This window comes from Juglans regia, chromosome 9 (genome assembly GCF_001411555.2).
Source record: "Juglans regia cultivar Chandler chromosome 9, Walnut 2.0, whole genome shotgun sequence".
NCBI lineage: Eukaryota > Viridiplantae > Streptophyta > Magnoliopsida > Fagales > Juglandaceae > Juglans > Juglans regia.
The window spans coordinates 5,652,095-5,665,122 of record NC_049909.1 but is presented as its reverse complement, the minus strand read 5'-3'; the positions used below and the strand labels follow the sequence as shown (position 1 = coordinate 5,665,122).

At 33.8% G+C, this 13,028-nt stretch overlaps 1 protein-coding gene across 1 annotated transcript; it reads left to right on the top strand.

The window, feature by feature from the left end:
• The first annotated feature begins 528 nt into the window (after positions 1 to 528).
• On the top strand, positions 529 to 6,061 carry LOC108997470 (protein NEN1-like). Its single transcript, XM_018973784.2, has 6 exons — positions 529 to 1,002; positions 1,929 to 2,086; positions 3,256 to 3,302; positions 3,398 to 3,461; positions 4,186 to 4,898; positions 5,508 to 6,061. Exons 1-6 carry the CDS (start codon positions 711 to 713, stop codon positions 5,740 to 5,742), a joined length of 1,509 nt encoding a protein of 502 aa, XP_018829329.1. The 5' UTR covers positions 529 to 710; the 3' UTR covers positions 5,743 to 6,061.
• Positions 6,062 to 13,028: the final 6,967 nt, after the last annotated feature.

The window sequence follows — 13,028 nt, the reverse complement described above, 5'->3', positions numbered from 1 at the left end:
GTTAAAATATTTTTTTTTTTTTGCATATTTATTAAGTTTTACTATTTGGAAAGTGGCGTACAAAATATACTCTCTATTTTATGAGTCGTGCTACGTCCACCACTCCCAGCTCCCGCTTGGAATTAACGTTAGACAAAATTTTTTTTTTTTTTTCTACTTTTTTTATATGTATTTTTTAACATTTTTAAATATTTTAAAAAAAATAAAAAAATTATAATATTATTAAAAAATATTTTCTTAATCATTAAGTAAAAAAATAAAAAATAAAAAATCATAGCAGTAGAAAAAAGCGGTAGAAATGAACAGTAAGTAACATTTTTCCTATTTTATTGGTATGACAAAATTTAATTTATATAAAATTTTATTTTTAATTTTAATTTTTTTAATAAATCAAGTATTTATTATTATATCAATAAAAATAAAATGTACTTTACAAACCGAACTTCAAATAAGATTTTTTTTTATTAAAAGATTTTGAAGGGATGCTTAGCACGAACAACAGTAGAAGAATATTCGTTACGTGGAGTTCGATCTCAAAGCCCCCACAGGAGAAGAAACCCAACTAACTTTGCTGCCTCCTTAAGCAGCTGTGCTTCTATATATATTTTCGATATATATATATATATACACACACGTTTAAGTACAGATGAGTTTACTGTTTTATCTTTCATTGTTTCAATTGCAGTTGGACGACCGATCTTTAGGCCAAAATGGAAATGGGTACGCGGAGAAGTGAAGAAAGATCCGAAATAGCCTTCTTCGATGTGGAGACGACTGTGCCGACCCGACCAGGACAGGGATTTGCCATCCTGGAGTTCGGAGCCATCCTTGTATGCCCCAGGAAACTGGAGGAGCTGCACAGCTACTCCACCTTGCTCCGACCCTCCGACCTCTCTCTCATCTCCTCCTTTTCCATACGCTGCAACGGCATCACCCGGGAGGCCGTTGTTTCCTGCCCGACCTTCCGAGAGGTCGCCGATCGGGTCTACGACATTCTCCACGGTCAGTCACTCACACTCTCCGTTTTGGCTGCTGAGAAACTGGTTGAATGAACAATAACTTTGCTTTTAAGGCTACGGTTATGTCAATTGCTAGATTAAGACCTTAATCTTTACTTATCAAAAAAAAAAAAAATTCCTAGACTAAGTTAGAGCTTACCGTCTATTTGGTTACTACGAATCTTAGGAAAAATGAAAGACACTAACCATGCTAAGCACTTGAATTAGGGTCTGTTAAAGTGAGAATCACCTCTTCTCGGCCACAGACCAAATAATTAAAAAGAATAAAAAAATTATTCTTGCAAACGTTTTTACCCTCTGCATTTTCTCAGCTCCGTTATGGCCAACGATTATTATTACGCTTGCTTGTTGGAGGCATGTCTTCTCTTTTACTATGTGATCCTGGACTGTCAGCCAGGATTAAGATGTTAAATTCTGAGTCTAGTTCATTTCTTTGAATACTACATGTTATTTCCAAATTCAGTGGTTGGTATGCCTATCATTTATCGCTTATGACTAATTAAAACTGACAGAGGTCCTCCAAACTAGGAATTCTTCTCACTCACTGTATTAAATTTTATGCGATCATGCTCAGGGACGCAGGGACACAGGGATTAACAATTAATCTTTTTAAGACGACAGTTCAATAAAATTTGCTGGAAGAATTTCCTCTTATCCAGTTGGAGGAGAACTCTATGGATATAAAATTTCTATTATCCTAATTGTCATTCTATCACATTTTAAAAGTGGAAAAATAAAGACAATGGTTAACATTTTCATAATCACATTTATCATCTTCCTCTTCTGACTTGCCCATTTTTGAAGTTGCCACATAAGAAAGACAGATTAACATTATGGTTTTAGGTCTTATTTTTGGTTACATCTTATATTTTTTTATAAATGAAAATCTTGTTTTTATTTTGTGTATAGGACGGATTTGGGCAGGTCACAATATACTGAAGTTTGATTGTAGACGAATACAGGAGGCATTTGCAGAGATTGGTAGGCCAGCACCAGAGCCAAAGGGCACAATTGATTCATTGCCTTTGTTGACTCAGAAGTTTGGAAGGAGAGCTGGTGACATGAAGGTATAAAACTTTATGTTCTTGATGAAACTCAGAGCACCTTATTGAATGATAATTGTTACAGACTCCCAGAAGATAGTTTTTGAATAGATCAATACAAAAGTAAAATAAAAATTCTATGCCCAAGAAATGAAAATATTTTTACTTATTTGGATTTAAAAATAAGCTTGGAGTCGTTTATGAGCTAGAAGCCACGTCCATTACCATAAAAAGGATTAAAAAACTGTGGATAAGTTGAGCAATTGGGATGAGTTTGGATTCATGACAAAAGAAGTTCAATTGCAAGCTTAAAAGCAGTTTGGATGTGCACTTTTCAGCTATATGAACTGTATGCATATATTTGCGAGGCTTGAGCTATATGATGTAAGAACGATGCCCTACCAGGCAAATGTGGAATCTCGTTTACTAGCCTCCTAGCACAATCTTGGGCATCACAATCTCTCCCATTTTAAATTTGTATGGGGTAAATCCCATACTTATGGCTGAGATTGACTTTGATACCATCTGTAATGACCCAAGCAAAATTCAAGCCACATCTGGGCTTATTCTCCAAAATGATTAGTCCTTTTGGGATATAAATCCATATGTACCTTGGCCATCCTTGGTTCTTACATTATTTTTTATGCTGCTAAGAATTATGTTTAAATTTCCAATTTGGAGATCACCTTGTGAGTTGAATATTTATTATTTAAAAGAAAAGATTCTCATATCTTCTGTCATCTAATTTTATTCACTTTAAAGTGGCAGAAGTCAATTATATGTACGAGGCATACAAGGCTATAGCCTTCTCTACACCTGTTTATTTATGTTTTTAGATACTGGGTATTATATTATTATCATAATTCTATGTTGCTTAATCTCTGCATCAGCATACGATTTGTGCTATCTGTGTTAGGTTATTGACGAAAACTTAGTTAGACATGACTGCAGTTAGCAAATTGTATAAAAGATTTTTCATATCTTTGGAGTCTCTGCACCCGGTCATGTGTATTAGCAATCCTGTGAATTTTCTTAACTTTATCAATTTATTAATGGTTTCCTTAACATATTTATTATATCTGTCTATACATGGTCAGAGAAATCGAGTCATGTTGAAGTTTGAGGCTAGTTGTATTTTGAGTGCAATTGACGTAAAACTTCGAAGTATTGATATACTGTATTTTTTGTTTCAGATGGCCACTCTTGCCAGTTATTTTGGGCTTGGACGGCAAACACACAGGTGTTCTACAAACCTGCAAGGAACTATTTTACTCACACTATGCTTCTAGACTTGCCCAAATTTGTGTTTCCTCAAAACTATTTATGGTTCTTCAGGAGCTTGGATGACGTTCGGATGAATCTTGAAGTTCTCAAGTATTGTGCGACAGTTTTATTCTTGGTAATTCTATAAATTTGAAAGTTATAGAACCTATTCTTGAGTGCACGCCACTACTCTTGATATCATAACAGATTATTTTGTAAATTAAATAAATATAGCACCAGTTCTGTTTGCCCACCATGAATTTGACAATATTACTCAAAACTTTTTGGCAATGCTATCATACATCATGCCATAAAATTGGGTGGTAGGCAAAAATCCTGTATAAAGCTCAGTAGAAGCAGATAATTAATCGATTCCACTTTGCTTGTGCTTATTCTCCTGACATATTTGTTCCATGGGTTGATTTGGTTCTCATTTAATCGCTACCAAATATCATCTCTCATATATATATATATATATATATAATGGGCTTACTTTGGCATCCATCTTCTTTCTCAAAATTGCACTCAGATTGCCTAAAACCTGAAATACAGAGGCACCACTGGGAAGAATCAATGGAGTCTAATGTAATAATTTTTCTTTTATTATTTTGTATTTCAATGCAATCTTTTGACGTAATCATTCTTTTATCCTTTAATATGGGTCTGACTGTCTTTCAAAGTTTTACCAGTTTTCCTTACTGTATGTTGTGAGCTCAGATGACACATCTGTGATTACTTGGCAGGACAATCGTTATGTCCATCCTGGTGACATTGAATGAGACTAAGTAGAGTTGCTGGTCGCATTGCATGTTTTAGAAGGTTGTTTATGGTATAATTGACAAAAATCTGTAAAAATGCAGGAGTCAAGCCTGCCAGATACATTCACGGCAAACAGTTGGGTTTCTCCAAATGCTACTGCAAGAAGTCACAGAAATGCAAATTCATCTCCAGATGCCGTGAGCCTATGCAAGAATATGCCCTCATCAAGTTCCACGTTAAAAAATGATCTGATGCTGTCTCGAACAAATCAACAAAAGGTGGAAACTCGTCCGATATTATCACCTATGACTGACAGCATCTCGAATACGTCTCGACAAGATCCTTTTGACATGGGCCTGCTAAGGACTGAATCTGAATCCCTTCAAACCAACACCACCATGGAAGAAATGCTGGAGTCTTCTGAGATTACTTCCACAGCTCCCATCTCCAATGTTTGCTGCAACTCAGGGGGCTTTTTAGAGCCTGATGAAGTTTCTATTTCTGCTATAGGCGCATGTTTTGTTCCATTTCATCGTGGGAGTCAAAAGATACAATTGCTGCACGAAGGTGCCATTTTGCAACTTTGTTGTACTCGGTTGAAAGTGCGGTTTGGTTTAAGTACGAAGTTTGTTGATCATGCTGGCCGACCGCGTTTGAACTTTGTGGTTAATGCATCACAAAGTTTATGTAAGGTTCTTGATGCATGTGATGCAATAGCACAGAAGCTCTCCTTGGATTCTGGTAGCAGCTCTGAATGGAAGCCAGTCGTGAACAGGAAAAATGGCTTCGTTAACCACCCTACAGTGAGATTGCAGTAAGTACTCCTCTCTCTCTCTCTCTCTCTTCTCTCTTAGAAGGTAAAACAAAGGAACCTTATTAATCAGTATCATCAAGATTAGATTTCGTTTTACTTGTGAATATCTATTTAGCATGTAAAAAGCACACAGTAAAAGACACAACATATGTTAATTTAACACTTACCCAAAGAAATCTGCATGCTCTTTCATACATGATTTTTAACATGTCAGCTTATAGTTAAGTTTGTCTTAGTTTCTCTAAGGGGATGAAAAGGAAACTAAATCATATATCAAAGTATAGTGATTTTTATAGATATGATTCAAGACAAGAAGGCAAGAATGAATTTAGCAGTTGCAACCATATGAGTTATATAATTGCAGTCATTGTCTTTCAGATTTCTCTTTCTTGTGTTTGTCTTATAACTTGCTAGCACATAAAGTATTAACTTTAGTGTTGTCAAGTTCTTCCCTTTACTTCCTTGTCTCTTCTATGACCTTGTGTACTTGGTTTGTGCATTCTCTGCATTTTTTAAAAATTTTCTTACTTTTGACCAAAAAAAAGAGTGTTGTCAAGTTTTTAATTGAAGAGTCATCTTAATTGGTGTGTATTTCCTTTGTAACAATAGCATACCAACTGCTGAATGTGGGGATACTGCCGTTTATGGGACTGAGATGTTTCAAAAAGAATCATCCGGTGCGGTTCAAAGGCTTGTGTTCAGTAAATTTGATGCGGAAGAGCTTGATACTATGTTCACTTCCGGGACCTTTGTGGATGCATTCTTTTCCTTGGATGCATATGATTATCTGCAAAATGCTGGCATTCGCTTGGTCGCCAAGAAATTGATCATTCATTCCAGTTGATTGGATAAAAAAAGAATCTCCGATATTTTCAGGAGGATCAAGTGTCAAGAGTATATAAACAGAATTGCACTAATGCACACTAACATATACAGAGATTTTCATGCAAATAACTGAATAAGGTTAGGATGGGCTATTGTTAATTGACTTTGAAATGTAATTGCTATATATTTTTTAGAATTTTAATTTGATACACGGGTGTAGTAGGTTCTTTTATTTTCTTTTTCTTTTTATTTCTTTCACTTACTTGTTGTGTACCATACTATATATTGTTGGGACTCATTATGGGCGTAAAATGGTTATATCAATATTTTTTTATGTAGAATAATGTGTCAGACTTATACCAAGATATAGTATTATAATATGATATGATATGAGTTGAATGAAATATTGTTAAAATATTATTTTTTAATATTATTATTAATTTATGATTTAAAAAAATTAAATTATTTATTATATTTTGTGTGAAGATTTAAAAAAATTATAATAATGAGATAAAATAAAATAAGTTGTTATCAATTTTCAATCCAAACAGCGCCTTGTTCATATGTGAGGTTTCTGCCGCCTTGAAAGTTCAGTACATTATTTTGAATAGTAACGATATATAACAAGATCAGCATTTATACACGTAGTGCACTATTTTAATACACCAGCATACCCTATTACGAGGCTGTGATGTTGAACTGTTTAAAGAAAACAATGAAAAATAAAAATTGTAGTTAAACACAGACCGGGACACCTGTACTCGACTTTCATCTTAAAAATTATGAGGCTGTTTGGAAATAGATTTTATTTTAAAATTTTTATCTTATTTTATTTTTTAAAATATAATTTAAATATAAATATTTTAAAATTAATTATTATAATTTTTCTAAATTTTCAAACAAAAAATAAAATAAAATAAAAAATCAATTTTTTAAAATTATTAAATAAAAATTATATTATAAAACTATATTCTAATAATACTTTAATTTTATAATATTTTTTATTCAATTTTTTTCTTTCATTTCTCAAAACTTAAAAAATACTCAATTTAAATGATCTCATTATTATTTATAAAACTATCTTATTATTATTTATAAAATTCCCATCTCATCTCACTCTCTAAATGAACATTTTAAGAGTAACACTAGAGTCACCTTTACGGACTCCCATTAGTATATTTTATGTGTTTTTTTTTCTCTTTTTTATATATATATTTTTAACACTTTTAAATATTTTTAAAAAATAAAAAATATATATAATATTATAAAAAAATACTTTCTTAATAATAAAAAATTTCCCGAAAAGATTAGTATCGTTTAACTTTTAACCCTGCCAACTTCCTACATCGTGTTCCCGGCTAGCTCTGACGACCTCTTTTGTGGAAAATCCAACTGATTTATCCGTAGCAACTTCGGACAGATGGCTCGTACGTATGCCTCTCTCAAACTCCATCTCATCTACAAATAATAAGAAAAATCTAATTGTAAGCGATTCTACACACTAATACGCGCATTCATTCAATATGATTGGTAAGAAAGTAGATTTTATTAAAAACAGTGCTAATTTGAATTTAGAATATGAAGGCAACAACATTATTACGCAGATTAGTACTCAAATTTGCTTGTACATAGCAAAACTCCGAACAATATGTTTGGTTTTTGTACACTGCCTTCCTGACATTGCTTTGGCTAGAACCTGTGCTACAGGTGGATCAATGGCTCACTTTTAGTATTACTTTCTAGTTGTTCCTTTCTATTTTTTTAGAGATAGATATTACTTTTAGTATTACTTTTAGGTCTCGATTACGCAATGTAGATGAGATGAAATATTTTATTTAAAATTAAATCAAATATTATTATAATATAATTTTTTAATATAATCTTTATTTTAGGATTTGAAAAAATTGAATTGTTTATTATATTTTGTGTAAGAATTTTAAAAAGTTATAATAATTATATGAAATGTGATAAGATAATTTAGTTTTGTGTAACCAAACTAGCCCTTAGTCACTGGTTTTGGTAGCCCATGGTTTCATTCGCATGTTTCTATCAAACTTGTTTTAGAAGTCGACTCGTTTGTGGAAGCTGAACGCGAAGTATGAAAATTCAGCCTATGTAGAAGTGATGAAGGGAGAGGCAGTTCTCATGGCGGTGGTGGCTTAGCATCATTATGTGTGATGCCCTAACCTCCGCTTGGGATTTGGCAGTGATTGAATCGTCAGAACATGCAAAATTAGGTTATATACCCTCGTCCATGATAGTTATAACATGCAATGCACTTGGTATGTTTCTAACAATATGAGTAAATCGCAATGAAAAATGACTAAGTAACTATTGGTACCAAAAGAAACTAATTATTCCAGATTTCACATGTCTTCCAAAATACATTTATAACATTCGGGTTTCAACTTAATCCGTCATCCGAAATTCATAACTAAACCCATTTCAATGTATCATACTTCAAATGATTATAAGAGAAGAAACAACATTAGTCAATTATTTCCCTAATGTCCACCATTAGTAGCAAAACAAGTTCTATGTAGAAAGTGATTAGTTATATTCTGTTATCAAAAGTGAGTTTGTCTTCAATTATCTTCGACCAAGTGGGTTTGCGCTTCTCCATCCTATCTATTTTCTTCCTGTCTTGTCACAACTTTTACTATTACAGGATGACAATGGTAGTGAGACTATCACAATGAGATTCCTTGAAATTTCAGTAAATTATACTACAAATATACACAAAGATAACATAAACATAATTAAGGAAAACATAAACATGTATACATGGATATGAACATGCATTTCATAAAATCTATTTTTCTCTCATCCAAATTTCTTTTCATCATTCGTAGAGCTTTATAACATTATAACATACACGAAATATCTTGCATCTTTAATCATACATTTAGTTACCTCACGACACCCATAAATCGCGTGTATCTATTGCTTATCTTCATCACATAGCGATTGATGCCGCCTATGGCTTTGACTCAAGAGACACTCAGGCTTCACGAAATGTCCTTCACTGTGAGTACTCTAGCACATCCACCAGTGAGAGTGCTCATAGTTTTGCTTCGGGACCCTTGCGACTCCATTCGAAGTCGTAATTGTTCTTCACAAACATTCCTTTCTCTCTCTTTTCATTTATGCATTACATTGTTAGATATGCTATGATGACATTTAATCATGTCATGACATGTGAGTGAAATTGAAATAATCGGATCATATACAATAAGCACAGCATGTGAATAGCTTGAAATAACTAGAACATATGCAATGAACATGAAACATTTACACATAAGCATAAATATATTATCTAAGAGTAAGTTAGAGGCTAACTTACAAACCTTTTGCCTAAAAGTAAAGTTGTCATGCTACAAAAAACAATACTTAATGTTATGACTACTTCACTTGTCACATAAAGAAACATCAAATTCCAAAAATTACAAATCGGCCCTTTAACTATCAGAAATTACAAAAAGGCTCCTAACTTCCAATATTTGCAAACCGATCCCAAAACTTATGAAACTTAACAAACATTATGAGACTTCTATGCTAATCTCATCTCTAACCTCAAGAATTTGACATTCACACTTCTCATAAAAAAATATAGATCAAAATCGCAACCTTGAATCACTAACATGCATTTAGAGCCAATCAGGCATAAACAAACAATCATAGCTGAAACATCACTCAACAAATCTTAGAAGCACATTCACTATAATGACCCGAAAGAAATGCAATAGGTGAATTTCTTTAGACCTTAGAAACATCATGAAACTCCGAAAGGATTTCACGAATCAAGCGATCAATTAGGTTTTAGTGTGTTAGTGTAGTCAGATACTGATCCACTATGATTATAGAGTTGCCTTTTTATTTAATTAAGGCACTTAGAGGTATAAGTTTGCGAAACAAACTGCACCATTAAATTCAGATGAATATATTTAGAATTTTACAGTGCAATAAAAAGTTTCAAATTTCTCAGATGAATAGTAGACAAGAGTGTCTTTCTATTTAATTAAGGCACTTAGGAGTATAATTTTGCAAAACAAATTACACCATTAGACTCGTATGAGTATTTAGGATTTTATGATCCAATAAAAAGTTTTGAATATTTTTTGGGTGAATAGTAACACCTAGGAAAGCATCATATGGCAATTGGTTGAAACAACTATCAAATCGCCATGTAGAATGTCCAAATTCATTAAGGATCACTAGGATTACTTTTTATTTGGAAAAATGGCACAATCCTAGCCATCCAATTGGAAACTCTAGGACACATGTCAAATGGAGGACAAGTGTGATGACATGCCTCTTGCACCAAAACACTATTCCACCCAACTAAACATTATTTGGTCAACCAATAGAGAGTTTCAACCCTAATGAAATTCCAAACCATTGAAATCCAACCGAAACCCTAAATCCCATGTGATGGCTGAAATCCTAAATTTGGTTTCCAAACCCTAAACCACTCGATCTTGATTAAGTTGCTTAAATCACTTCTTCATGCAATTATACACTCATATACCCTAAACCACTCCCTTACGTCTTGGTAATATATTTAACCAAGAAAAGTTTGATTTGAACCAAGTTTGGATCGAAACTTGAACTAAACCCTAAACTAGACTCCATTCGATTAGCCCCACTTAGTCCCACTGAAACCACCCCTTTTGACCACAAATAGTGGCTTGATGGCAAGCCAAAACCACCCCCCATCAGCCCCCATCACTCGGCCAGACTGCAACAGATTTGTAGCTACACTTTGCAACCCCTTTCTCCTCCACTTTCACAAGTTAACCTCCCATCACTTGGTCATTCATCCACCCACCATGTCAGCCTCCATCTATACCCCACGTTCCTTGCCTTTTTGCCTCCACACTTAGCTCATTTTCCTCCTTTCCCAAGAGCAAACTGAGAGGGTGTTGAGAGAAAAGTTTTTTATAGCTTTTGTGTTCTCCATTCCATCCCCTTTGTGTATATTTTATATGCCTCAATATTCTTATCTTTTGTTATATTTTGGGTCTAGTTTACTTGGATATATGTTGAGAAATTTTTCATGGAGTTTTGATTGGTGAAAGTTAAGTATGATGATGCAAATGTCTTAGAGGTGACAATTTTGGTGTTTGTGTGAAACTTTGAAAGTTTTGAGAACTTTTTGGTGAAATGATGGGTAGAAATTGGTATGGTAAAGTGTTAAGATGTTTATGTGCAATTTAGGATTGGATTCAAAGCATGTTATTAATTTTATAAAAGGGTTTTGCATGATTTCAAAGTGGCAGAAACCGTATGGCTCAAAACAGTTTATGTTTTGGCTTAGGTTGTGATTTTGGTTCTAAAAACTTGATCCAATGGACTTGGTTTTCGTATTTGTTGTTCTCGAGGATTTTATCTTTGTGTTAAGATTTTATTTTTAAAGAGTTATGGTTTAGATCTTTGATGGAGTGTTGATGAACATGCAAGAGTTTGGTTTAACTCAATCTAGAGGCTCTTGGATATGATGATTTGTTTAGATGAATTTGTTGCCATGACATGCTAGTTCTAATGGCTCTAATAATATTGAAATGTTATGTTTTGAAAAGATGATGTGAGAAATGTTCTATGTAAGAAAATTTATATTAAAGTTTTTCTAAACAATGTTGAGGAATCTTGATGGGAGACAAATACGAAGATCTTATCTGCATAGCATGCATCTCATGTTTTTATTAATCATGCATATTTTATCTCTATGTAAGTTGGTTGTTTAACTTACTCATATTTCAAGTAAATCTCACCCTTGAGGACCCACTACCATTCCCCCAGGAATGGAAGAAGTTGTGACAGGACCGGTAGAGAACAAACATTATGGACCATTGGATACAGATGGTTGAAGAGGAGTTAGATCTCGAGTGAAGACTAGATTTAATTCTAATGTTTATATCATTGACTCTACATACTATAGAGCATATGAGAGAGTTGATATAACTATGAAACTTGGGTTTTGTATTTTGTACTAAGAAATTCTATCCTCATGTTTGAACCATTGCCTTCATTAATATATTTGAGAGGTTTAGTTCATTCTGGCATAAATTTATACAAGTCACCCTATTTTTCATTGCGATTATTGTATACTGTTAGTTGCATATTAGGATTTATTGCACATGAACTTTCATGAATGTGGTATGTAATCATGTATTGCATGTCCCGACACTCTAAGTCTCAGTTACATTCCAAGCGATGACTTGGGGGGCGTCACATTTCTTAGCTTAGGCTGTGGCCTATATTAATGATAAGCACCTTGAATTAGGATATTTCTTAGGCTTAGCCATGGCATATGCTTCACATTAAATCTTAAATAATTCAATACTATTGATCATGCTTACCCCTTCATGATATCATCCTTACATTAAAATCTAGGTATGAACCAACTCTTTGAATGAATCTCATAAATGATTAAATCAAAACCTCATAGAACATGATACTAACCACTTCATGCGTTTTAACTCAATGCATTAAAACCACAAATAATTTCAAGATATGAATGATGATCGACCCAAGATAGTGCATGTTGTAACTAAGCCTTGATATTTCATGATAACTATTATTGAATCCTATACCCGAACATGCATTCTTTGAATCTCAATTTTCATATTGACAAGAATCACTTCTATTCTTGACACTTTACTCATGAATTCATCAAAACCTGAGGGAAGACTACTCACCAACGTTGGAGCTTTCTTACAAGCACTCAGCTAGGGATCTTCCTTACTCTTTCTTTGAAACTCTCCCTATATCTTACTAATTTCTCTTGCAAAAGATATGAGGTGAAGTGAGGGAGGAAGGGCTATATTTATAAGCTTCCTAAGGGGTGGATGATTACTCAAAAGACAACCTTTACCATGGTTCACCCGACTACTCACCTTAGCTGCTACCATGGTGGGTTCGGCCAAGTTAACATGAAGCTTCTATCTATGATTTTTTATCTTTTGGGGCGTGGGGTGCACGAAAAGTTCCAGAAGATCAATTTCCTATGGCTTGGTTAGATTGTAATCGACTACATCTCTTCAACTTAGTTTGGTTTCTAGGGTCCAAGGATGAAGAACTAATCTCTCCATGGAGTAAAAAAGAGAAGAGGGTGAGCGACACTTGTCTCGAAGATAAAAGAGGTGGAAGAGGAAGGGTTGAGTTGGTGTTTGCCGAGATGAACCACTTGGCTTCATCAATGATCTACTCAATCCTTGATCGGTGCAAAACTATAAGTGCACAGTATCATAGTTTTACAATAAACTGATGATAAGAGTGTCGTTGATTGAGCTAAATTATTGCATA